Source organism: Mauremys mutica, chromosome 2 (genome assembly GCF_020497125.1).
Source record: "Mauremys mutica isolate MM-2020 ecotype Southern chromosome 2, ASM2049712v1, whole genome shotgun sequence".
NCBI lineage: Eukaryota > Metazoa > Chordata > Testudines > Geoemydidae > Mauremys > Mauremys mutica.
The window spans coordinates 240,178,535-240,206,401 of record NC_059073.1 but is presented as its reverse complement, the minus strand read 5'-3'; the positions used below and the strand labels follow the sequence as shown (position 1 = coordinate 240,206,401).

Below are 27,867 nucleotides of genomic sequence, written 5' to 3'. Positions count from 1 at the left end.
CCTTCCCGACCCCAAATATGGCGGTCAGCTGAACCCCAAGCATGCGGGCAAGACTCTCCAGCCATACCCTCTGGAAAAAGGCTAACAATATCCTATCATTGACCCATTGTACCAATTACCAGTGTGGCACTTAATTGACCTATTGACTAAGCCCGTTATCCTATCATACCATCTCCTCCATAAACTTATCTAGCTTAATCTTAAAGTCATGGAGGTCCTTCGCTCCCACTGTTTCCTTTGGTAGGCTGTTCCAGAATTGCACTCCTCTGATGGTTAGAAACCTTCGTCTAATTTCAAGCCTAAATTTCCTGACTGACAATTTATATCCGTTTGTCCTCGTGTCCACATTAGCACTGAGCTGAAATAATTCCTCTCCTTCCCTGGTATTTATCCCTCTGATATATTTAAAGAGTGCAATCATATCTCCTCTTATCCTTCTTTTGGTTAAGGAAAACAAACCGAGCTCCTCAAGTCTCCTTTCATACGACAGGCTTTCCATTCCTCGGATCATTCTAGTGGCCCTTCTTTGTACCCGTTCCAGTTTGGTTCAGTGTGTCTGCATTAGGGGTTTGTATTGATGCAACTACAACTATGTAGCTACATTAGTGTATACTTCCCCACACTAGCCTAATCTTAAGTAAAGCTTTAGCAACCAGGATGACTTGTTGTGAGGACTATAACCTGACCTTGATTGAAAAGTGAATGAAAATTACAAACACTTCTAATTGAACGACTTATGCCCAAATAAATTTGTTAGTCTCTAAGGTGTCACAAGTACTCCTCGTTCTTTTTGCTGATACAGACTAACATGGCTACCACTCTGAAACTTCTAATTGAGAGTATGAGGTATAGCAGTGTACCCCCTCCTAATACTGGAGAATTGAGAGGAATGCATTTTAGCGAGTCACGATTTCTAAACGAAAGTGTCTGGATGAGACAGTCTCCATTTTGTAATCCAGATCATTGAATTCAGACAGCTGTGTGGATGCAGCCAGCCCTGCATGATGAAAGCTCACAAGTTTGAAATAATCTAATCAGGTGGTTAGTTTAGTGTTCAGTCTGGGGGATAGTGTCTAATGCTATGCAGTAGGGTCAACAGTGAGCATATGAGCATTAAGGCTGCAAATCTGTCATGGAGGTCACAGATTCCATGACTTTCCGGGATCTCTGTGACTTTTGCTGATGTGGCTGGCCCAGGGGCCCCTGAACAGCTTGGGAAGCCCCTGGACCAGCCGCACTGACTGCTGCTGGGGTAGTCTGAGGCCACCGCACCCCTCCCTGCAGCAGCAGCAGGAGTTTGGGTGTGGGAGGGGGCTCCAGGCAATGCTTCCCTCAGGGGGCTCCACGGAACCAGCGACATATCCCTACCTTGCCTCCTAGGCAGAGGGACCAGGGGGCTCTGCGTGCTGGCCACACCCGCAGCTCCCATTGCCCACGGTTCCTGGCCAATGGGAGCTGCAGAGCTGGCGTTTGGGGCGGAGGCAGTGTGTGGAGCCCCCTGGCTGTGCCTCCACCTAGGAACGTGTCGCCATGCGGAGCCAGGTAAGGAGCCTCCCACTCCCACGCCCCCCCCCTTCCCCCAGCGGCAGCGCAGGTCCCAGGCCACACACTGCCACCCTCCCGCCGAGAAACCCCAGGCTGCCCCCCTCCCCCCCCCAAGCACCCAAAATTTAGTCTGGGGTATATAGTACGAGTCATGGACTGGTTATGCATTTTACTGCCCATGACCTGTCCATGACTTTTACTAAAATACCCGTGACTAAAATGTAGCCTTAACGATCATTTCTCAAGAAAGCATCCAGAGACCTTGACTCCCCTGCCCTGCAACTGCATTGGGCCAAATATAGATAACAATTAACATCCTGCATAATAATCCTTGGGAGCAGATATCCACTTAAAATTGTAGTATAGTTTTGAGGCTTAAGGGTTTTGGGGGAGGGGGGAAGAGGAAGTGTAGCTTAGACTTAGGCAATGTCTAGGGGTAATGCACTCTACAGGGTGTGATTTTTAACATGCACTAACACAGGGTTACCGTATTTCAGGTTCCCAAAAAAGAGGACACTGCTACAGTGGGGTGAGGGGGAGCTGAAGGAAGAGGGGATCTGTAGCAGGGTGGTCCCCTGCTCCTGCCCTGAAGGGCTTGAAACAGCCCAGGAGAGGGCTGTGGCTGGCCCAAGAAGCCTGGGCTGATTGGGGAAAGTAGGCTCAGCTGTGGCCATGCCCCAGTCAGGCCCAGCTGGCCCCTATAAGAGGCTGTGAGCCAGAAGCCCAGAGAGTCTTCCTCTGCCTGTAGAGGGAGAGGGCCTGGCTGCAGGGAGCTAGAGACAGGGTACTTGAGTGGAGCAGGGCTGGGGAAAGGCAGAGGAGCTGGGGAGCTCCAGCCTGCGGCCTAGCATTGGGCTAATAGGTACTGGGGGTTGCAGAGGGCAGCCCAGGGGTAGGCCAGGCAGCAGGTCCAAACCCTACTTGCCAGTGATGAGTTGGCCGATACTGTAGTCTGCCCCAGGGTGTGGGAGGCTAGACAATGACTGGCAGTAGACGTATACTGAGACAAGGTGGGGATAGTGGGTGGGGGTTTCCCAGGGAGGGGAGACCCTGAGAGAAAAGGGGTTGCTGCCAGGGAGCAGCACCCCAGATAAAGTGGCACAGGGTCCTCGGAGGGACACAGGGGTCAGAAGACAGGCAGACCACTGGCCTGCAGAGGGCGCTCCTGGCTGGCAGTGAGCTAATTCCCAGAAGTGACCAGCAGGAGGCGCCGCAGGGGTGAGTCTGCTCGTCTACAGGATCCTATTGTCATGGTAGTAGGGTGGCTGGTGCAAGCCCAGGATGCAGCAACAGCCATCGCTCAGCATCTCTCTGCAGGACCCCCTCCCCATGCCTGGAAGCTGGGGCCTGGGTGGGTGAGATCTGGCAGCTGTGGCTTGCAGGGGAATCAACCAATCAGATGCAGGGGAAGGACCAATCAGGAAGGAGACCAATCGGGGCTCTTTCTGAGCTGCAGCTTGTCTGCTCTGCAAAAACCCTGGACATTTCCTGTTATTTGAAAAATCTGCCTGGACAGAGAAAGGAAGCTCCAAAAGAGGCTGTGTCTGGGAAAACCCGGATGTATGGTAACCCTAGATATTAAATGGTCTGTGTTGGTTCTTGAGACTTCTATACTGTCCTCTCTCTTTCCTCCCTTCCCCTAAAGAGGACTGTACCCACTTCAGAGCTAGTCAATGCCACTGGCTCCTTAATCAGCCAGCATGCATGTTGTGGGGCAAAGCACCGTTGTTTTGATGGCACAGTTATCCAATAATGCAGAATTTGCTTGAAAATGCAGGGATAACCTGTGATAGCATGACTTCTTTCAGAATTAAAATTTAGAAGAATTGCAATACGAAATGCAGATTATAAACTCTTTGTGGGCTTCATGTTATACCATTTCACCTGTCAATAAAGCCTGTAGAGAATTTGAGAGAAAACACATACTATATCTAAGCTTAAAGATATTAATCCTCTGAAATACTTTTATAGATTAAGAGTAGTTCAGAGGCTTACTAATAGCTGCAGGTTGAAAAGCTATTCAGAAGTCTGCCACTTAGCTCCTTGGAAGCCTGCAGATCTCTAAATAGCTTTCCAACCTGATACTTCTCCTTGATAGACCCACTAAGATACTTTTAATTTAGAAGTTTTGTTGTACCTCATCCAAGCAATTGACACGGACATTCTTGCTGCCCAAGAGCCTTCCAGCTTCTTCAGTGTTTCCTTAAAAATAAATAAGCGGTTAAAAATAAAATAAAATGGTGTTCATCAAAAGTAAGGGGTTAAAAGGGAGGAAATGAAGAATCAAGGCAATGCAAAATCTTTCTATTTCTGATCTTAAATGAAATACTCAGACTAAATTTGTCAAGTTACCAAGCATGAAGAAACTCAGGGATGAATAATATTAAATTCTAGAAGCTAAAAGCCAATAAGTTTTAAAATCAAAGTAAAGTAATTAGAAGACTTGCATTAATGGGAACTGACTGCCCAGGAAGGAGTACTGCAGAAAGGGATCTGGGGATCATAGTGGACCACAAGCTAAATATGAGTCAACAGTGTAATGCTGTTGCAAAAAAAGCCAGCATCCTTCTGGAATGTATTACCAGGAGTGTTGTAAGCAAGACACGAGAGGTAATTCTTCCACTCTATTATCGTATATACTCATTCATTAGCCTGTTCGTTTATAAGCCAACCCCCACAAGATGGTTAGGTAAAAATAGCAAAAACTGTATGAGTCTTTTATAAGCCGACCCTATATTTCAGGGGTTGGCAAACTTTGGCTCCCATCCTGTCAGTGTAAGTCACTGGTGCGTAGGGACGTTTTGTTTACTTGGAGCTTCTGCAGGCATGGAGCCTTTCAGTTCCCTGTGGCTGTGGTTCGCCGTTCCCAGCCGATGGGAGCTGCGGGAAGTGGCGCACCCTTGGCTGGGAATGGCAAACCGCAGCCACAGGGAGCTGAGGGGCTCCATGCCTGCAGACGCTCCAGGTGAACAAAACGACAATGTATTAGATATTCAATTCAATGATTCCATAGAGTTTTAAATCATAAAATTTTGGTGTAGACCCATTTATAAGCTGACCCCCGCTCTCTGATGTGTCATTTTTTTACCAAAAATATTTGGCTTATGAACGAGTATATATGGTAAGTACAGTAGATATGGGTGTGTGTGAGAAGAGATTGAATAAGGGAGGGAAGTGGGTTCATCAGTGACCAAGGCAAAAAATATTGGAGGAAAACTCTAAGTGCATTTAAACATGGATATTTCTCTGGTGTGTGATAGATTTCCAGGTTGGAGTAAGAGAATGGTTTTGTTGTTTCTGGATAGTACTTTCATACTTATGTCTTAAGCTGATTTTATAAAAAAGCCATTCATAAAATAATTTTGATGTAGCTTTCCTGTTGATCATATTTGTGCTGTATACAAATTAAGGTGTGTATTATGTTGAAGATGTTTGATTTTATAGCTACTATTGATGAAGAAAGTGGGGGGCGCAAAAAAGTAAGCTGATAGTAAAACTCCCAAACTTAAAATAAAAAGGTTATGAACTACATTTACAAGAATGCAGGGTAAATATCTCACTTTTGAGATTCAAATTCTAATCTTTGAAAAAGCCTGGTTCTGTTTCATTATTCTGACAGTAGTAGCAGAAGATCTGAAATCCTAATTCATCAAAGATAATGCAAGTGATGATAGTACTGTATTAAATACTAAATTGTTCTGACCTTGGGTTCTATGAGAACTGGTTTCAAAGTCAAATTAGTGGGACATTACTACTATAATATATCTATGTCAGACATAATGACTGTATTTCTTGAGCAAGTGATCAAGACCAAAAGCCAGAACTGTGTCTAATCTCCAGCGCAGCCCCCAAACTCCCACTCTACCAGTGTCCTAAACGTATATCCATCATTTAATGACAAACAAATTAAAGACCATCCATTTTTAAGGGACAAAAAGGATAAAAAAAATGACATCATAAAAATAAAATTACCTGGCATGAGCTGGTTAAACAAAGATGGATACTAATAAATACTTCAGCAGTTAGGTTGTGGGAATGTTTGTTTACCTTGTGCATAAGCAAACCAAAGTGCAGCCAAGTTATTTTTTTAAAGAGTAATTGTTTAGAGTTCGAAGAACAGAGTAGGCAGTGCCTGCATAAGTCTCAAACTTTTGCCTACAAAATCCTTTCAATTGAGCCACAGGGATACAAGCTTGATCCAAAGCCCACTGCAGTCAACGTAAAGACTCCTTTAGGTTCTACAGGCTTTGGATCAGGCCATAACTGAACAGAAAATAAGGCTGCAGGGAAAGTGGGAGAATGAGGGGAAGAAAGTGGTCTCTATAATTAAAAAGTTCTAGAACCTTTTAAATGAATGATAAAGCTTATTTTGACCTGGGGGATGGGGTGTTGGAGAATGAGATATGTAGATGTTCTCTAAGCAACATTTCAGCATAACAATACTTGAGACTGTCTTTAGTTCATCCTTTCCCCAGGAAAGCATGCCAAGTGACAGATCATTTGTTTTAAATAACTGTTTAGTGCAGTCAGATCACACCATAACAAGCTTCCTTTTGTGTGATTTTCCAGGAAATCTGGGTTGTACAAAGAGGGTAAATCTAGAGACATTTTGCCTCAGTGTTCTTCATAGATATGCAGCTAAATATGCTGAGTGAAATGAAGGGCCATTGTCCATTAGTTTAGCCCCAAAATTAGTTTTTATTAAGTAAAAAAAACCCCAGTATTATTAGAACTGTTAAATTAAGATATTTTAAAACATTGCTGTTTTGTTGAAATGTTTAAATCCATTGTGGTAACATCTGAGAGCCAGACATTTTAGCTTTGTTTTGTTTTTTGATCCAAGCTGAAGGGCAAGTAAATCAAAACCATTAATGATGACAAACATTTGATTGTTAAGTGTATCACTTAGGACCTCAATCTTGCAAAAAAGACCCATGCACAAGCGTATTAACTTTTTGATGGCCAGCATATCCCTTGGCCCACGCCGCTTCCCGCAGCCACCATTGGCCTGTACCTGCGAACCGTGGCCAGTGGGAGCTGCGATTGGCCAAACCTGCGGACGGTGCAGGTAAGCAAACCGTCCCGGCCCGCCAGCAGATTTCTCTGACGGGCTGCGAGCCAAAGGTTGCCAATCCCTGACTTACACTTATAACAAGAATTGGATGAAAATATTTTAAAGCTTATCTGTGTTTTAAGATGTGGTCTATATTCTTATGGCAAAGAATTAAAATTATATTACTTGCCTTAAAGTTTTATTTTTAAGTACACCTCTTACCCCGATATCACACGGTCCTTGGGAGACAAAAAAAAATCTCACCGTGTTATAGGTGAGACCGCCTTAACTCAAACTTGCTTTGCCCCCCCGCCCCAGTTCCTTGTGCCCTGACTGCCCCCTCCAGAGACCCCTGTCCCTAATCACCCCCAGGACCCCACCCCCTACCCAACACCCCTGTTCCCTGACTGCTCCGACCCCTATTTTCCACCCCCCAACAGGCACTCACCGGCAGCGGTGGGAAGCAGAGCAGCCCGGCCCCAGTCCGCTCCACTCAGCCAGCTCCCAGCCGCGGCACTCCGCTTCCCGCCACCGATGAGTGCAGGGAGGTTGGGGAAAGGATGCCCTCCCCCCGCCCTCACCTACGGTGGTAAGCGGAGTGACGCGGCCCCAGCCCGCTCCGCTTTCCTTGCCCCAGCCCCAGCCCCATCGCTGGGGGGCGGCTGGGGAAAAGGTCCTGCACTTACCTGCAGCGGGAAGTGAAGCGCCACGGCTGGGAGCTGGCGGAGTGCAGCTGGCTGGGGCAGGGAGTTTGGGGAAAGGACGCCCTCCACACTCACCAGCAGTGGGAAGCAGAGCGACGCGGCCTCAGCCCGCTCCACTCTGCCAGCTCCCAGGCACAGTGCTCCACTTCCCGCCGCAGGTGAGTGTGGGGTGGTTGAGGAAAGGACGCCCCCTGTACTCACCTGTGGTGGGAAGTGGAGCGCCACGGCTGGGAGCTGGCGGAGTGGAGCGGGCTGGTGCCAGACTGCTCCGCTTCTGCCGCTGCTGGTGAGTGTGTGGGGGGGATCCCTTCTCCCAAGCCCCCTCCCCCTCGCGATACAGCTGGGGCTGGGGCGAGGGAAGCAGAGTGGGCTGCTCCCAGCCCCCTACTAATTCCCCGGGCCACTCTGTGACTGCGGGGCCCCCAAAAGTGCCCTCCCACAGCTCCTGCCCCCCAGACCCTGGGGAGGAGGGGAGCCCTTGACCACCCCCAAGACCCTCTGCCCCTTATCGAACCCCTCGGCCCCGGCCTGGCCTGGCACCCTTAAAACGCTGCTAAGAGCAGCGTGTCAGAGCTTTACCGCCTTGTATGCGAACCCACGTTGTATCGGGTCGCGTTATATCGGGGTAAAGGTGTAATTATAATTGTGCAAATTGTAAGTAATTGGAAAATACTGTGATCATGTTCATTTTTCTTAGAGGAGCACTGTCAATTATTTGCAAGTTGTTTGCTTACTATTGCTAACAGTAGCTCTGAAGATTACTGTAACTGACAGAAATTAGAAGGAAAAAAGTCTGTTTCCTTTCCCCTCCCACCACACTCAGTTGGGTTACTTTGTGCATTTGATTGCACTCTGGGTATAGTCAGTTTCCCCGTTTCCCTTGTAAAATCAGTTTCCTCTATTTTTGTGGGTCTTTCCTATGCTAATAGGTAAAAGAAAAACATTATAAATTTCCTGTTCTGGCATTTAAAAAGTCAAGAGAATTAAACAAAAAAAAATTACTAGATTTCAAGATGGTCCCCCTCCCTCCAAAAGTCTCTCTGCAGAACAAACAGGCAAACAAAAACCTAAGGTCCCTCTTCCACTTGCTGTTTATGAATAGCAAGTGATCAGCATCTGGAACTAAATAAGGAAGCTGACATCAGCAATGTGTTGAACAGGCTCATCCTCAGGTCATCTTCATATATACAGACCCAGAAAACTACATTTTGGATCCTGTATGGCCACAGATCAGCATGAAAAATGATGTCATTTTCCTTGGCCAGGACAGTAACAGATGAAAAATATTAAGGGCCCAGCAATCCTATTATTTGATGGGAAGTGTTTTTGAGAAGTTAATGCACTGAAACACACTACAAAGAAGCCATTAGCAGTTTAGATATTAGCCAGGGAACATGCTAGTGCAATGCGTACAATAAGAGGGTGTGTGTAAGTGTAAAAATTTGCAGTGAGGCATCCCCATACCTACCAACTACACAATATAATAAATCCTCTCTAAATCTGGGGCAGGACTGACTCAGAACCTGAATTATGCGTTCGCCCATGTAGAGCTAGGATAAGAGGGAAAGGAGCCAGCATTGTGTGAGCCTTCTGTCACCTCCAACAGATATAAAAATCTGTTCGCCCATGTGGATCCCTGTGAGCAGGGCTGGCCCTAGACCAGATGGCATTCCCCCTCCCTTTGTTAAACTTTTGAATACCTTATTTTTTTATTGCATTTGTAGCTCATTTCATGACTTTGATGCACGATTTGCATGCATGCTTTATCCCTGTCGTATAAGATGATAAATTTGCACGCTAGGATATGTAATTCTGTATTCCTGCCATATAAAAGCAAACAAAAATTTGTTTCCTCTAAGCTTATAGAAGCTATTTAATTTTAAGAATAACTGAAATGTACTAACATCAAGAAATTGAACTGTACACCAACACTGGGTGGACCAGTATTAAATAGTGTTACAGTAGGTGACAGCCTTAGAATGTTAACCCTAGTCCTTTAGTTCAAAAGGTCGCTTTTCTTGCCTTTGCCCTCACAAACTGAAGTACCGCGTCAGAGAGATCCAAAGACTGGCCAATGGCATTCTCAAGCAATAAAGTAGCAAGTGATGTTAGTCCTTCATCGGCCATCGTCGACTGAAGATATGTTTTAATGAATCTTAGCTTCAAAAAGCTGTGCTCCACTTGCGACTGACAGCATAAGCAGAATCCTCAAAGCTATTCACAAATTAGGAAAAGTGTCCTTCAGCTCTGCATCATAAATGAATTGAGAATCTGGGGTGGAGAGTGCTTCCTGTGTGGCAAAATGTGATGGATGTTGTCCAATTCAACATAGAGGTTTTTATCATCGATGTCCAAACATTCCCATGTCAGCGTCTATACAATTGTTCAAGTGTTTTCCTGTCCTCTAGCAGCTTACTAAGGTCATATAAAAACAGGTCTTTTCGTGGTGCTTTATTTATCCGAACCTTTCTTTGATGGACACCCAAGCAGTGTCAACAAAAAACTCCCTCAAATTTTTCTTCTGAGCTTGCCATCGCGTCATCTCTGCCTTCGTAACCAAACGGTCTTGTCTTCTGGTGAATACAAGCTCAACTCTTAAGTTTTCCATTTCTTTAGCAGTGATAGCACCTTAAAATCTGTTTTCTTTGCAGGCCACAACGAACTCAAGACAGCTTCTCATCAAAGTAGTAGTGGTGGTCACAATGTCCATTGACTGAGTTTGTAATGCCTTGCTTACAACATTTATTTGGAACAGAATATTGTGCCCAACCACATTTGAGATCAGAAATTTGAAGTCAGTGATCTGGTTTGCCAGGCTTTGTGCCTCACGTCAGATTCCAGCCTTGACTTTATTCAACTGTACCAATTCCATCAGGGTTTTGTAAATCTCAGTCACTTGGTACCTCACTGGCCTTATGCTGTCAATGCAGCTCTCCCAGCAAGTGTCACTTAGAGGCTTCCCGGTCAGATTTGTAACACTGTCCATGAGGATTTTCCACCTGATGGTTGATGCTGAACAGGACATATATCCTTTGCAGTACTCTGAAGAGAGATACTGAATCTAAAAAAGATGACAAGCATCTGACACAACCAGATTGAGGGAATGACAGCCACAAGGCACGAAGAAACCTCTTAGATTCAGTGCAAGGATCCTTGCCTGGATGCCACTATTTCTTACCTTCACGTTCATGCCATTGTCATAGCCTTGGCCACGGCAATCCTGAAGCTTTATTTTATTCTCATTCAAAATATTCATAAACAGTTCTTTTAGGCCTTTTTCCAGTGGAGGCATCCACAGACCGGAAACAGATCAAGTGTTTATTTGGATACAGACATCATTGTCAACTAATCTTACTGTAAATGACAATTTTTCACTGTGACTAATTATTTGTTTGCAAGAAAGAGGATAATTGAGATCAGACGCTCAAGCATGTTCTTCCAGTGCTGGGTTTCTACATTAACAACGTGTTGGTTTTCTGCGTCTGTGCATTTATTCAGCTTGAGCCTGGTCTTGTCCTCCATCCTTTTGGAATAGGCCATAAAATGGTGGGGTTGCTTCAGAGCATCAGCTAAATTATGCCAGTAACTGTACCCAGAAAGCACAAGCAACAATTTGGCATTCTTGTCAAATATTTTGCAACAAAACCAGAACACATTGTCAGTTAATTTCAAGTAAACTAACCAATGCCAATTCAGTTTCTCACCATTTTCCAGCACTTTTTCCAGTGTGACTTTGAGAACAGTTCTGCTCATTTACTGGAAACATCGTATCCTCCATTTTGCTGGCATGATCAATATCTGTAGAGTTTAGGATCGCCAGCCATAAAACAGGCTCTGATGTATCCATCTGTAGTGTGCAATTTTTCTCATGGCTGTTTCTGTCATCATACAAGCCTAATTCCTCTCCTATTCATGTGAGCCACATTCTTCTTTATCACTCTCCTGTACATGGCCAGGAAAACTGGATGATTCTCCACCACTTTCCTCATATTTCCATTCCTTATCTTCATATAAATCAAATAATTCCTTAGTAATAGGACTTCCATCATTTATGTTTTGCTCAATTTCTTCTGCATTGGGACGATCACTACTGGCCTAAAGTCCGGTCTATGTTGTTCTGTTTCAGATATTTTCCCATCAAAATTTGCTCCTTGCTGCAAACTAGATTGCAATTGAGCTTTTTACTTCCTACATTGAGCTCCTGAAGGCTTCTTTGGGGGAATCTTATTTTCTACATGGAAAACAGACAGTATTAGGAAGTGCAAAAGTCTATGTTCTGCAATCTTAGAAAGTCATCAAACATTACATGTTAAGCATGGCAAAAAAAAAAGTAATATTTACTTTATATTGCTGTGTAGATAGGGGTTCGATAGATATCTCTGGTGTCTCATAAAATATGTCTTTTATTAGTTGCTACTTACACTCTTCAAGTCTTAAAACACAAGTACACTTTCACAAGTACACAACAGAACAGGGTTCACACAGGGGTGGCTCTAGGAATTGCGCCACCCCAAGCAGGGCGGCACGCCATGGGGGGCGTTCTGGCGGTCGCCGGTCCCGCGGCTCCGGTGAACATCCTGCAGACGTGCCTGCGGCGGGTCCGCTGGTCCCGCGGCTCCGGTGGACCTCCCGCAGGCATGCCTGCGGATGCTCCACCGAAGCCGCGGGACCAGCAGACCCTCCGCAGGCACGTCTGTGGGAGGTCCACCGGAGCCGCCTGCCGCCCTCCCGTGGCATGCCGCCCCAAGCGCGCGCTTGGCACGCTGGGGTCTGGAGCCAGCCCTGGGTTCACAATGTTGCAGCTGGGCTCTCACTTCACTTTGATTCAGTCTTATGGCTCACTGACTGACTGGCGACACTCTGTCCCTTATATACCTGCGAGGGCATGGCTAATAACACTGTAGGATGTTCGAGGAAAATGTAGTTCTCAGAAAGCCTGGAAGGTTCTATGAGATGCTACAAAAGTCTAGGCTAGCGAAAAATAAATCCACATGCAGAATACCTGAAACATGTTACTTCAAACATTCTATTCTCCCTGCTGTCACTAACAAGAAAAACAGCACCCCAAGCCCAGCGTCCCCGAAGCCTGGCACCCAGGCAGTCACCTACCCCTAAATCTGACTCTGGGTATGAGGAAAACGAGCAAGAGGGAAAATAACAGGGAAGAGGGCAGCTGGTCCCCTGGGAAACTGATTAGACTCTTCTCTGTTTGCTCAAGCAGAGAGCTTGCCATGGAAATAGGGCTGCAGTGACCCACACCTGTTGGGTTTGCAGCCTGGGGCAGAGAAGAGAGGCAGGAAAGTCTGCAGCTCCCGGCGCTTCAGGGCGCGGGCGGTTAGAGTGTCAACCCCCAGTGCCTTTTGTGGGGGGAGAAACGGGCCCAGCTCCCAGCCTGCCCGGGAACACGGCGGTCAGTAGCCCACTCAATCGCTGGTGTTTCCTGCGGGAGCCGCCACGCCAAGGGGGCTCACTCCGCGCCCGCGAGCAGCTGGGCTGCGGCAGCGAGACTGACCCTGGAAGCGGAAACAACCGTTCCCCTGGCTAGTGTCGGTCTCTGCGGGGGAGAGACCGAAGCGCCAAGGCGGCACTATCCGTGCCCGGCTCGGCCCCGGCCAGCCAGAGCCACCCCGGGGCAGCGCCAGAGCCAGAGCCGGGCGCTGCCCCGTAACCCAGCGGCCGGCGCCGCAGTGACGCTCACCCCGCCCCCAGCCGAGCGGCCCCGGGCGCTGCCGCGCTCCCCAGGCGCCGGAGGGCTCCCGGGCTGCCGGCTACTCCCGGCCTCTAGTGCGGGAAACCTCCCCCCCCGCCGGGCCGGGCGGGAGCCCGCGCTCAGCAGCTAAGGCCCCACCTTGGGCGATCACCGCCAGCAGCTCCTTCTCCGCCGGGCTCAGCTCACCCCTCCTGGGGGGCGCCATGGCGCCTGGTCCGCGCCTCGCGGCGGGGCCGGACACAGCGCCGCGCCCGCTACTCCCCACCCCTCGGAGCCGCTCCGTCCCCCGCCGGGGGCCCAACCATTCCGCCTCCGGCGGCGGGGACGCGGGGGCCGCCCCCTCCCTGCGCACGGGGGTTTGATTTCCGAGCACAAAGGGCCGCCCGCGCTGCCTTCTGCGTGGGGGAGGGCCCAGGCCCCGCCCTCGGGGTGGTGGGGCCTGTCGTCTCCATTCCAATCCGCCCCCCCCCGCGTTAGCGGAATAATGGTACGGCCGGGGGTCGGGGGGGGGAGAACAGCTGGGTCGCTAATGTATCTCTGCGGCGCTGTCCTTCGCCGCTTCATTGTGCGTGTGGCTGCTCCCGCGTGCCGGCTGGTGCTCCCGCGGCCCGGCAGCCCCCAGCGGTAAGGGTGGCGGGGACCCTCTGGCAGGGAGAAGCGGGAGGGAGTTTGGCTGGGGGGTTGCGCCTCCATCCTGGACACGCTCCTCCGCAAATTGTCTTGGGCATCAGCCGGGCACCGAGCCGCTCTGGCCGCTCTGGAGCTGGGGTGGGTTATTGCGTGTGGTGGTTGTTGTGGGAGCTCTCCGGGCACGGCAGCCCTGCAGGGAGGTGGAAACGAATGGCTCAGCCCTGCGGTGCCCCTGTGATGAAGCAGGTGGCTGCTTAGTTGTGTAGCGTAACAAAAAGAAGAGTTTGTGTGGAGCAGTGGGTCGGTCGGGTGCTGGGTACGCTGCAGTTTCAAACAGGGATGCTCACTACCACCCTGGGAGATCAGGGGATCACAACCTTTGCATTATAACAACCACCCTCACTCAGTTGGTAGGTGGATTCCCCAGCTTGGTTGTGTTTTAAAATATGCCTCCTGTATGAATTATAGGCTGTGAGGTCTGACCTCTGTGGTATTATTTTAAACATATCACTATATAATTAAAAAAAGACTGCTGAGGTTATTTTTCAGGATTGCAAGTTACAAATTGTGGTTGCAGGTGTCTGCTGACCTGTTGGTCAGAAACACCTTTGGGGTTTGGTTAAAGTACTTTTAACAGACTTCATTTATAATATGTCCAGTTCTATTTCATTTTTATGCTCACAGAGTTAATTACCTTTCAAGTAGATGGGATTTTTTTTCATTAAGACTCAAGGTTCAAGGCTTGTGAAAATACGCAGTTGGAAATTTTACTAAATATGCATTTATACTCTTTATACCTATTTATACCCATCTATCAAAAGGAAATTGCATTGCAGTTATAAGAGGATGGATTAAAGGCCCAATGTAAAACTAACAGATCCATGAAATACAACAGAGTCTGTTCAAGTTAAATTGTCAACTGGAATTTTAATCTACCATATCCTGTACTATCTAATAATAGATGTGAAATGGATTAAAGGACTTGTAAAGGAAAATATAGGTTTGTGACATTGTTGTTTTTCTGCTATATAAGAAGAGCTGTACACTTCTTGTTTCTGCTTTCCCCTTCCCCCATTAGTAATTTAGTCAGGGTGGATTTAAAAAAAAAAAGTAAAATCAATTTTTAAAAAATCTATTTAAAATTAAATTTGAAACTGACAACCTAGGTTAAAGCCCAAACTTATAATCTATTAAAACCATTTAAATTAAATTAAAAATATTCAGGCAGTATATGTTTGCTGCTAACACTTTAAAGAATGTCAGTCTACTGTGCTGGTGGAAGTCATTGGCTAAGCACCTGGCTAGAGTGTCTTGAAGTGCCAAACCAGCTGTAGACAACAGTATCCTCTTCTGCAGGTGTACAGAGATTATCTTCATTTCAGTTTATTTAGCTAATTCAGTTCAATAACTACTTCATTCAAAGTTGAGAAACTGAGAGTTGAAAAAGCTACAAAGCTTGTTTTCCTCTTCCAGTATGATTAAAAGAAATTGTGAGAGGATGAGATTTGTAATTCTAAAATCTTGAAGGACGCGGTGACCAGGAACATTCAGTTCAATCCATTAACTACAGATAATACTTTCTGTTATTTAATAAATAAGCTAGTTTTAGATGCAAAAAATGTTAAACTTTTTTTTCTTGTGTATACAGCACATTTAAGGTAGTTTTATTTAACTATAAAAACAATTTAAAAATGCTTATTTTGTACATGCAGTATTTAATTGAATTCCAATTTCAAGCCAAATGCAGCTTGACACAAATCATGAATTAAAATGTTAATCATCATCTAGTAAATAAGAAATGCATTATTTGCCATTTTCTAACATAATTAAAGTAAAATTGAGAATTTTAATAAATCTGTTAATCTATAAAATTACTTACACAATATCTATACACATTTATTTATCTCCTTGTATATCAAATTATGCCAACTGATAAGAATAATCTTTTCTTTAGGATAAAAACTAAGTAAAAATGCAAATCAATATTAAAATTGAGTATTTAAATCAAAGTTTCTTGCTTGATGAATTAAATTACTTTGAATTACACCTCTACCCCGATATAACACTGTTCTCAGGAGTCAAAAAATCTTACCGTGTTATAGGTGAAATTTATATCAAAAGTTATATCGAACTTGCTTTGATCCACCGGAGTGTGCTGCCCCGCCCCGGAGCACCGCTTTACCGTGTTATATCCGAATTTGTGTTATATTGGGTTGCGTTATATCGGGATAGAGGTGTAGTTAATCCACCTTGAATTCAGATCTTTTCTACTTAAGAAGACTCTGGCTCACTGAAGAACCGGTCGTATTATGGCATCACAAGTACCTAGGAAGTGTAATCTGATAAATTTCGAGGGGAAGCAACTTTCATTCAGATTTTTAAAAACTCTTTTATTTTTGTAGTTTATAAAGCCAGAAAGAATCATTGTGATCATCTAGTCCAGTGGTCCCCAAATTTTTTCCACTGTGCTCCCCTGCCCCCTTAATGGAACCTGTCTGCACCTCCTCCTGGGAACTAGGGCGGCGGCTGGGGCTGGAGCAGAGCTGGGGGCAGAGCAGGCCTGGGTGGTGCTCCCTCCCCACCCCCTGTGAGCACTGGCCTGGGCCCCACTGCACCCCCCTGAACGTTCTTCTGTGCCCCCTGAGGGAGTTTGCCCCATAGTTTGAGGACCACTGATCTAGTCTGACCTCTTGCATAACACAGGCCATAGGACTTCCCTGAATTAACTCCTGTTTGAATTAGAGCATATCTTTTAAAAAAAAAAAATCCAATCCCGATTTAACAATTGCCACTGTTGGAGAATTCTTCATAACACTTGGTAGGTTGTTCCAATGGTTCATTATTCTCACTGTTTAAAAAATTGTGCCTCATTTTAAGACTAAATTAGTGTAGCTTCAACTTGCAGGCAGTGGATCTTGCTATACTTTGCTAGATTGAAGACACCTCTAATACTGCATTTCTGTTCCCTGTGTAGGTACTTACAGACTGTGATCAAGTCACCCCTTCACCTTTTCTTTGACAAGCTAAATAGACTTTAATCTTTCACTATAAGGCATGTTTTCTAATCCTTTAATAATTCTTGTGGCTCTTCTCTGAACTGTCTCTATTAAAATACTCAAGGATCAAGTGCTTTTTGTTAAGGATCCAACTCTCCATTCCTCTAACTGAGGGCTCAGAGAGCTTCCAATATGCAGTTCTTAGGCTATGACTACACTAGAGAGCTTACAGCAGCACAGCTGTACTGATGCAGCTGCACTGCTGTAAGATCTCTTGTGTAGCTGCTCTGTGCTGATGGGAGAAGCTCTCCTGCCAACATAGTCCTGCCCACACCGGCGCTTATGGTGGTGTAACTTATGTCGCTTGGGGTGTGTTTTTTCATACCCCTGAGTGACATAAGTTTTGCCAACATAAGTGGTAGTATAGACATAGCCTTAGTCACTGAGAAGCTTAACAAAAACAGGAAAGTAAAGTCTCTTCTTCTCTTGATGTTTCTTAAGAATTTTCAAGATACATTGAGTTTGTGCTCTTTTTTTTGTTTCTTTTATAGGTAATCTTTTAAGAGATTGTTTAATCAACCAACTGAATTTTCTTCTATTGGTAGGTGCAAGTCAAATCATTATCATTTTATTTGAACATATTTTTGTGGTGTTTAAATCCTGCTCCATTGTTTCAGTGGTGTGAATTGCCTCACTGAGTTTCAGAAATCAATGAAGTCCATAGATGTGTAACGTATGTCTTGTTTTGTTGCTGCTGTTATAATAAATATACAAGTGCTTGTGGATTCTGTTTTATTGTACCCATACATTCCAGATTACCTCTCTTCTGTCCACTAGTTTTTAATTACTGGGACTGTTTGGATTGCCATGCTTTGCCATAGTCTCTTCCATTCATAATTTAAACAAAAAACTTTAGCTGCTTTGTAAATGTGCTCTAACTAAATAGATTGAGAAGTGAGGGAGGGCTGGTAGTGACCCCTGTGTTGAGGTTGCCTACCACTTTCCATTTAAAAGGATTTGTGCCTTTTTTTAATTTTGAGAAGCTCTGACATGGGGTTTCCGGAGCCCACAGTAAGGTACAAGGAGTGGTGGAACAGTACTGGCTCAAGAAGGCCCTGCCTTTCAGCAGCAGCTGAATGGAAGAGACTATGGCAAAGCTGCTGGGCATACTCCCTATGCAGGATGGTGATAATCAGGCAAGAGTGGAGGTTTTTTAGGTACCTGATGAGGTCTGAGATCAAGGAACCTCTGGGAGGGACTGCTATCAACACCAGAGATGGAAAGAGAGGAGAGCCATAAGCCACAGCAAGCATAGGTGAGGAGTACCCAGGAGAATGAACGGCAGCCTCCATGCATGTCATGCCACTCAAGGCAACATCGACTTTCCCCAGAGGGGACAAATAGGAGGAATTAAGTGAGCTGTCAACAACTGACATGTTTTCTGACAATCTGTGTTTCGTTGAAAAACAAATAAATGACCCAAAGTTGGAAAGCGCCTGCGAACAGGTCACCTGAGTCAATGGCAAGTTGCTGAAACCTCAATTCCTGAAACAATGGCCATACTTCAAGCTAGAGGTGAGAGAAAATATATAGAGCAGAGAAGGCCCATCAGATGGGGAAGGTTAAAGTGCAACTGCTTGTCCCAAAAAAGTACCCCAAAGAAATACTACACCTGGCACATGCCCTACCCTGTGAGGGGCACATTGGTTCAGGGGGAAAAAACTCCTAACAAAGTTACTTTCTTTCTGTTGGCTGGTATGAAAGTACTGCATCTCCTGCCTGGAATGCCAGTGGACAAATCAAGGGAAAGTACTCTGGGCCCTGCTGATACCCGTCCCCGTGGAAGGGACCCTGTTGGACCTGGTGGGCCCATTGGAAAAGAATGCACCTGGATTCTAGTCATATTAGTCTATACTACAAGGTACTCTGAGGCAAGTCTTCTCTGCTCCATGAAGTAGAGCTCATGAAAGTGTTCAACCAGGTGGGGATCCTTCAGTAGCTAATCACAGATCAGGGCACCAACTTTGTCCCAACTTATGAAGGAACCAAGTAGAGTATTGAGGATAAAAGCTTTAAGAAGATCAGAGTGCCACCCTGAATCTAACTGGCTGGTAGAGAGATTTAATAAGACCTTGAAAAGTATGCAGAAGTTAGTGGCCTTGGAACTTCACAATTGGAACCAATTACTTCCATCACTCCTTTTGCCATCCCCAAAGTTTCTCAGGTGTCAAAATGGATTCTCCCCATTTAAATTATTATAATAGAGACAGGTGAGGAGAGTAGTAGACCTCCTTGGGGAGATGTGGAAGGAACTAAGTTCCAAGGTCACGAACTCGGTACATTATGTGCTGTGGCTGAGAGAGAAGTTAAAGACCTTTAGAAAACTATGCGAAAATCTAGCCAATGTGCAATGGGCAAACACAGGCATACAACAAGGGAATCTGTATCTGGGAGTTCCTGCAGATGGAGCTAAGGCAGGAGATCCAGCAACTCACCCAGTCTTTTCTGCAATTCTGGGACAGACTCACCTGGTGTTCTATCACATAGAGACTGAAACGGGGGAAAGGATGAGAAAACTTTCGGTCATTGCCAAAGTGCATGTGGGAAATGGTATAGAAGGAACTGCAAGCTGTGTTAGGTCTTGGGGTGGTTGACGAGTCAGACAGTGAGTGGTGAAGCCCTATAGTGTTGATAACTAAACTTGATGGGTCAAGCAGTTTCTGCACAGAGTTCTGGAAGGTCAGTGTGGTGTCCAGGTTGACACCTAATGATGTCACCACCCTTGACCTACCCAGGGGTTACTGGCATATCCCCTTTACTCCAGAGTCCTAAGAAAACATACCCTTCTAGACGTTGTTTGGCCTGTACCAATTTAAGATAATGCCGTTTGGCCTGTGTGGCATGGCAGCCACCTTGCAAAGGCTTATGGACAAAGGTTTTGGCCTCATGGTCAGTATGCAGCTGCATACAACTATGGCATCGTCATCTCTAGCAAGTCCTGGAATAAACATTTAAAACATGTTGCAGTGGTTTTGCAGGCTCTCCGAAGTGCTGGACTTACAACTAACCTCACCAAATGCCACCTAGCTAATCAAAAGGTGATGTACCTGGGATATACAGTGGGGCGGGGGGGCTGTGGCCATTGGTAGGAAAGCCCCGAACCTACCACAAAGTGTAGATACAATGCTTCCTTGGACTGACAGGCTGTTGTAGGTGGTTTATCTCTAATATCGCCATGATTGTGGCTCTGCTACTGGACCTGGTGAAAGATGCAGCCCCCCAGAAGGTCCAGTGAAAAGATCAACTGTGTCAGGAACCCGTCCTGTTTCACCCTGATTTTTTTGAAACCTTTCATCTTGCATACGGATGCCTCCAGTATCAGCCTGGGGGCCATGTTGTCCCAAGAGGTGAAGGGAGGAGAACACTCAATCCTTTACCTCAGCTGGAAATCATTTCCCAGGAAGTGGCATACTCAGTGATAGAAAAGGCAGTAAAATGGGCCATTGAAGCACTCTGCTATTATTTATGGGGACAGCCATTTCATCTCATGACGGATCAGGCACACCTCCAGTGACTTGAGTGCCATGAAAGACCATAACCCACGGATTATATACTGGTACCTTTCACTACTGCCGTATGAGTTTGAGGTACTGTATTGAGCAGAATTTGACTAGAAGAATGTGGATTTCATTTCATGGGACAAATAAGACTCATTTGTGCAGGCTGACCCTGTAGTGCTCAGCCTGGATGGGGAAGAGTGTGATGGAATTTACAGACCCACACTAAAGAACAATATTGGGCCAACAAGGCCCTGCCCCTCAGCAGTTGCTGGGCTTGCTCCCTATGGAGGACCTGCTTAAAAAGGAACTCTGGTAGTTCTGTTGGGGAGGCGGGAGCAGCATGGATGAGAGACTGGCTGCAAGAAAGCAGACTGTCTGCAGCCACTAGGCAGAGCGATCTACAGAGGAAGGTCCAAGACCATGAGTAAGACTCAGCCTGAATTCCTCTTCCCCCTGACTAAAGGGGAGAGGGGGCAACTGGACTCTGAGGGTGAGTTGGGAAGCATCCCCTACCCTGCACAGCTGAAGCCCTGAGCTACTGAGACTGTGTAAGCAGAAGGCTGGGGCCACACCTCAAATTGAAGGGAAAACTGGGAAGGTAGGAAGCAGTCCAGGGAAGGTTGTTCTGGAGTGGCAGTCAGAAGGGACTGCCCCTCACTTCTTTCTCCTCAAGCCCTGGATTGGGATTCAATGGAGAGGGAGGGCTTGGGTCCCCCATCCTCCCCCTGATCTCCTGAGACATCTCAATGGATTCCAGAGAGACCAATGAACTGGGGCTTGCTTGCCAGGCCCCTAGACTGCCCAGAAAGCCTCCTCAAGGCTCAAAGAAGCTGTTTTGCAAGCTACTAGCTCCCACACCTCTATTATTTGCATCAGACTTTTCCCCTTCTGAATATTAAATGCTCTCAGACTACAGAAGTACCTTCGTTTCTGCTTAGTGCTGGCACAAGGCTGACAGAACCCCAACTCTACTAAGAAGACTTTAAATGGTCTCTTGCTGGATCTTTGTGAACCCACTGTGAACTTTCCAGTCCATGGTGGAGGGTTGAACTTTCCTCCCTGACCTTATCGGGTTCCTTGGCCTGCTTCTAAAACTTCTAGGCCCTCATTGGCTACTCAGGACAAGGTCTTCTCAACCTCCCACTTTATTGGAACTCTCAGAGAAGACATTGGAAAAACCTTTCCTGTCCCCTGACCCCAAATATCTCAGCCTCATCTGGAGAAGAAATCACTCCACAGTCAACATTGCCTCCTCCTGAGGACTTCACAGTTTTTCTGGACCTCATTAGGAGAGTGGCCACATCTGTGTGAATACAAGTGGAACCAAGTGCAAGATAGTCTTCACAAACAGTAAAACATTTTGAAACTCCTGCTCCTGGAAGGGGTGCCCTTCCCATTAATGAAGACTTTTTGGTAGACATCTACCTCTATCCCACTCGCTCCCAAATGGGTGAACAGATATTACTAGGTTCCTCCACACAACTTAGCATTTTTCTTTACCCATCCCATCCCAGATTCATTAGTGGACACAGCAGCTAACAAGCATTCAAGGTAGCCTCACCCTAGGCCACCCTGAAAGATACAAATTATAGGAGACTAGACCTGTATGTCGGAAAGGCATATACCACCATAGCCTTCATATGAGGATATCAAATTTTCTAGCATTGTTGTCCAATTATTAACTGGTCAGCAATTTCAAAATTCACAGGCCATTCACAACACAGGGATTTGTTTTTGGCCACAATTTTGAAATGTCATCTCATTGCTTGCACATCCCTCCACGAGCAGCGATTGACATGTCCGATACTGTGTCTTGTTCTATGGCTATAGCCATTTCAATGAGACACTGTTCTTGATTGCAGGCCTCTGGCTTTCCAAGAGAGCTGCAAAACACTATAGAAGGTCTACCATTTGAAAATGCTAAATTGTTCTTCCCAGAAGACTGATGATGCAATACATATGTTGAAAGATTGTTGTGAAACACTGTGATCTCTGTGTGTATACACTCTCTAGTAACAAAGAGGAAGCAGTGTAAGCCACAAATGCAGTACAGGCGTTACTACCAGCAGAGGCTTCTGGAGCCCCATAGAAGACAGACCTTCTAAACATTGCCCTTAGGCATCCTCTGTAGCTGGCGAATCTCTCCATTCTTTGGTGACTTTTGAATAGTGTTTTGATACATTTGTTGCGGACAATATACCAATTGTCTCATCTCTTGCATCACACCCCTCGTCCCCCACATTTGGGAGACATCTCTCTTTTAGGCCTTATCTACACTACTACTTTACAGTGCTGCAATTTTCTCACTCAGGAGTTTGAAAAAACACCCACCTGAGTGCTGCAAGTTTCAGCACTGTAGACAGTTCACCAGTGCTGGGAGCTGCTCTTCCAGTGCTGGTAGCTATTCCCCTGGTGGGTTTCTTTATAGTGCTGGAAGAGCTCTCTCCCGACGCTGGTGCCGCCACTACACAGCCATGTTAAAGCGCTGCCGTAACAGCGCTTTAATTTTGCTAGTGAAGACATACCCTTAGTGTGTGGACAGAGATTACATTGGACAAATTGGGTGCTCAGCATAGTAAAGTAGGGATACACGTTTACCTCCCTCCCTGTCCCTTTCCAGGGACCTGTCTCATGAGATTGTTTTGACATCAAGAAGTCCCATTTTTTGTTAGTATTGGGAGCAATAGAGGAAGTTCCTTACCAACACAGAGGGGAAAGTTTCTCTGCCTGTTTCCTGATTCACAGAAAGAAATGGTCTTTGGTCCATTCTGGACTTAAGAATGCTGAATTGATTTATCAAAAAATCAAGTTTAGGATGGTAACCCTTGCTTTTATTATCCCTTCCCTGGATACTGGATATTCTGCCCTCGACCTGCAGGACACTTACTTTCACATGACAGTTCATCTGTCCAGTGAAAGCTTCTTTGATTCATAATAAATGGTATGCACTACTAGTGTACAGTCCTGCCCTTCAGTCTCTCCTCATCCCCAAGGATATTCACAAAATGGTGGTGGTGGGCCATCTATGCTGTCTAGGAATTCAAATTTTTCCCTACCTGGTTGATTACTAGTTTGAGAAAGAGTGAAGTCCTGTATCCAGAACAGCATTCTTGTTATTAGAAATCTGTTATCTCATCTAGGTCTAAGGCTATGTCCGTGCTTATAGTGGCATGTATTGTACAGCGACTGCACGCCTGACTAGCACAGATATAAATAGCAGGTAAACGGGTGAGGGACTGCTTAGGCGTGCAGAGTACAGACATACCAGAACCTTTGCATATACCTACATAGCTCTGTCCATGCATATACTGCAGAAAGTGATCTGGGGATCATAGTGGATCACAAGCTAAAAATGCCTTTGGTTTGGCTCATGAGGAAAAAGGGGGCACATACATTGTCTACTGGTACAACTGGGAAAAGTCTGTGAGTGGAGTGAATTGGGTGCACATACATCTACAGTGGAATGTATAGGTGTGCAACCCATCTCGAAGAACAGCTGTTACTGTACAGGTAAGTAACTGATTATTTTTCTTGATCAGGTCCTAAATCATAGAAGATTAAGGTTGGAAGAGATCTCAGGAGGTCATCTAGTCCGACCCCCTGCTCAAAGCAGGACCAACCCCAACTAAATCATGCCAGCCAGGGCTTTGTTAAGCCAGGTCTTAAAAACCTCTAACGATGGAGATTCCACCACTTCTCTAGGTAACCCATTCCAGTGCTTCACCACCCTCCTTGTGAAATAGTTTTTCCTAATAGCCAACCTAGACCTCCCCCTCTGAAACTTGAAACCATTGCTCCTTGTTTTGTCATCTGCCTCCACTGAGAACAACCTGGGAACCCCCCTTAAGGTAGTTGAAGGCTGCTATCAAATCTCCCCTCACTCTTCTCTTCTGCAGACTAAATAAGCCCAGTTCCCTCAGCCTCTCCTCATAGGTCATGTGCCCCAGCCCTCTAATCATTTTTGTTGTCCCTGCTGGACTCTCTCCAATTTGTCCACATCCTTTCTGTAGTGGGGGGCCCAAAACTGGACGCAGTGCTCCAGATGTGGCCTCACCAATGCCAAATAGAGGAGAATAATCACTTCTCTCTATCTGCTGGCAATGCTCCTACTAATGTAGCCCACTACGCTGTTAGCCTTCTTGGCAATAAGGGCACACTATTGACTCATATCCAGCTTCTTGTAATCCCCAGGTCCTTTTCTGCAGAATGGCCGCTTAGCCAGTCGGTCCCCAGCCTGTAGCGGTGCATGGGATTCTTCCATCCTAAGTGCAGGACTCTTCACTTGTCCTTGTTGAACCTCGTTAGATTTCTTTTAGCCCAATCCTCCAATTTGTCTAGGTCAGTCTGGACCCTATTCCTACCCTCCAGTTTATCTACCTCTTCCCCCAGCTTAGTGTCATTCGCGAACTTGCTGAGGGGCAGTCCACTCTGTCATCCAGATTATTAATGAAGATGTTTAACAAAACCGGCTCCAGGACAGACCTCTGGGGCACGCTGCTTGATACCACCTGCCAGCTAGACATCGAGCTGTTGATCACTAGCTGTTGAGCCCGATGATCTAGCCAGCTTTCTGTCCACCTTATATATGAATATTTAGGATTGCTTTGTGCACTGAGTGATTATCAAGCTCGTCTTGCCTCTTTACTTTTGATGTTTTCTCAGCTTGTTCATACAATTTTCATTCTGCTTGCTCAGATTTAAGGACCCTTATTTGTGCTGCACTGAAGGCAATAAACTCATCTGTGTGTGTGTCACTGTTAGAGCCTACAAATAAGAACAGTTCCATACTGAGATGTCAGAGATGCCATACATTTCATCTCAGGGTTGATGTGGGTGAATATTTTAAACGTGGGCTTGGGTAGAGATACAATTTGCTTGAATGCTTAAGTGATCACTGAAAAAGAAGATTTCTTCCCCAATTTGTTAGTTGTTTTTCATTATTCTGGAAATACTGATTATCCATCCAAAGGCAACTGAAATATCCAGTAATAGTGCCACATTGGAAATAAGTTGACAAATGAAAAAAAATTATTTGTTCTCCCTGGAGTGCGTGTGGACTATATTCCAGTTCTGTGATGTCTAAGGACACTTCTAAATTTGTTGTACCATACCCTATGTTGTCAGTAGCTACCGGTGTGGTGTGGTGCTCTGCTCTTGTTCGCTGATAACAGTCGGCTGCGTGCGTGTTCCCTCTGTGTGCTGTCCTGGCTCTGCACAGACAGCAGACACAGCAAACCCCAAGAGAACCCCCAAAGACCACAGACTCTAGTAAGGTACGAAGGAACCTGAGCCAAGGTTATTGTCAAACGAAGCACAGTAATAGTTTCCTATAGACTCTACAGGACATACTACGAATATGTGCCCCCTGGCAATGGACACAGCTCAGTCAGTGGCAGGACTTTCCACTGCCCCCTAGGCTGGACAAAGATGCGCACTCCAGGACCTACTTTTATACAGTTACAGGACAGATTGCTCATCCCTCCTGACGTATTAGGTTCAGCCCCTTGGCTCATTAGGGTGCTGTCTCCCCTTTGATCATGTTATTCCAGACAAACAGATCTATCCATCATGCTGTCCTGTCTTTGAGATGCACCTGCCTGATCTTTGTTATGTCTGTGAAGTGTCCTGATGTCATCTTGGCGCAAGTTCCTCTTCTCACCAGTTCTGTGAGTGAGGCCTGCCTCTAGCTCACAGCCCAGCTTTTGCTTAGTAATGCCTGGAAGTACTTTGGTTCAGGCTTCAAGCTTTTAGGCCTCAGACTAGGCCTCTGACACAAGAGTTTGTTTCAGGGCCTCATCTTACTACACCCTAAAAATAATTAGGTGATAGGCTAGCTAGATGAGATGTGCAAGAAAGCTGGTGATTTGTAGGTATACAATGTTTCAAATTTCTCTAGTTCAATTTGTTCCCAATCCAGCAGAGGATATGCTCTTCTCATATAGTAACTTTTATTTATATGTTACATAGGAAGCTCTTGGTGAAAGTTTTTACATGTTGTATTACTCTTCTGTTGATTTTTAGTTCCCAAGAACACAGGAAAACTCTGCCAGGAAAAATAATTGGTATTGATTCTTACCACATGATAGAAATCTTGCTTACAGGCAGCCATTTGTTTCTATGCTTCATAGAGCTTTGGAAGTTGGAAATTCTTTTTAAAAAGGACTTTCACACAGTGAACATCTTTAAATTCATTGCAACAGGATGATCTACGTTAGGTCTATGCCTAGGAACGTAGGTCTCCTGAACTGAGTAATCCTGATGACAGATCGTTGAGTCTTGCATAAAGGTGCATTATAATTAAGTGATGAGTCATGCTAGCAGATGGATCTTGTTAGCTCCAACCATGCTATAAAAGAGGGTGAATTAGCCTTGGCCAGAAGAAAGAATTAGGGTTGGGAAAGTCATACAGTGAAAACCTTAGGAACAGAGAGGTCATGCAGCGAAACCTTAGAAAAATGGGAAAGATGTGGAGACAGATTAGTGGTGTTTATACTTAGTGGTTCTTCTAGTTGACAGTAAAGGTAAACTCCAGGAACATGGCAAATAGACAATATCAAATACATAATCTGTTCAGAGGAGACAAGGGAAAAGGGGGAGAAATTGGTAGCCCTACCTACACAGTTCTAGACTTCTGCAGGTGTGTGGGAGAAGGTTATTGGTGACTTCATGTTTATAGTCAAAGCCCAGCGTATCAGGCGGTAAGTGGAACAGGATTTCTTTAGCTTTCCAATATGGCAGACTGGACATTGTATGAATGATTCAGGTAAACTAAAAAATGAAGATATTTACTGAAATTAATATAAAATTGACTGTTTTACTGTTAATGATTGTATTGTTCATTTCTCTTACTCTGCCTCTAATTTTTTTATTTTCAGTGTGCTGCAGATTTTTATATAGATAATTAATAACTATACATATGTAGCTATCTAGAACTTGTTTGGGGGTAAACTGGAGATCTAAGCATCTGAGTAGGTGACTTAAGTCTTTTCACACACAAGAAGGGTTGAGATGTGTTTTAGGACTAAGATAATTACAGTAGTTGATTATCTGCTAAAATGATTAGCAGTGAGATAGCTAGTAAACTTGACATTTTAGACTGACATAATTAGGCTTCAGAAATAACGCAACTTAGATGAATTCAGTGATTCACTCTTCTCAAACACTTTTTCAGTCTGTACACATGGAAAAACTACGTTTTAGTTCACGTTTGGGAGGAGAGGCTTTCTTCACAACCTTAAATGTAAGATATAACTTAACTGTTCTTCAGCATGAGCTTTTGCTTTTATGTGGCAAATTCTGTTTCTGTGGCATGGGACCCTGCCCATAGGTTCTGTGTTCTAGTGACAGTGTTTTATTTAGTAGTTTTCTAGAACCAAACCTACTCCCTTCTTTAGTGGAGTCAGGTAGCTGAAGCACTGGAACTGTGCAGGTATCCACTTCCCCATCTCACTGCTGCAAGAGACGACATTGTCAGTAAATGACTTATTCTTTCTCTCACTGTCTTGTGTTAAGCTATGACCCATACATGGCTTTGAAATTGTTTGGTACTAAACAGTTCTCTTTCCCCGCCCCCTTTGGTGGTGTCGGAGAAAAACTCAGTTCTCGCTTTTTGTTTGAGTGCAGCAAAATCAAATACTTTATTTATTCTCAAGCAATTGCATAGAGGGAG

General features: G+C 45.4%; 2 protein-coding genes across 8 annotated transcripts in view; one reads left to right on the top strand and one right to left on the bottom strand.

Annotated features, from left to right (window-relative positions):
- ANKMY2 (ankyrin repeat and MYND domain containing 2) overlaps nt 1–13,325 on the bottom strand; it is a 29,572-nt gene extending 16,247 nt beyond the window's left edge. Inside the window, exons 1-2 of the mRNA XM_045007941.1 lie at nt 13,151–13,325; nt 3,683–3,747 (exon numbers count right to left, since the gene is read on the bottom strand). Coding sequence (XP_044863876.1) covers nt 3,683–3,747; nt 13,151–13,217 — 132 coding nt within the window. The 5' untranslated portion in view covers nt 13,218–13,325. The remainder of the gene's footprint in view (nt 1–3,682; nt 3,748–13,150) is intronic.
- Nucleotides 13,326–13,521: 196 nt separating this feature from the next.
- Nucleotides 13,522–27,867, top strand: part of BZW2 (basic leucine zipper and W2 domains 2) — an 82,671-nt gene continuing 68,325 nt past the window's right edge. For 3 of the 7 annotated variants that reach the window (XM_045007237.1, XM_045007240.1, XM_045007242.1), the window contains exons 1-2: nt 13,712–14,052; nt 16,617–17,239. The gene's annotated coding sequence lies outside the window, so the exon portion shown is untranslated. Of the gene's footprint in view, nt 13,637–13,693; nt 14,053–16,437; nt 17,240–27,867 lie in introns of those variants that run through there. The other 4 variants (XM_045007241.1, XM_045007238.1, XM_045007243.1 and 1 more) reach the window with 4 other exon arrangements.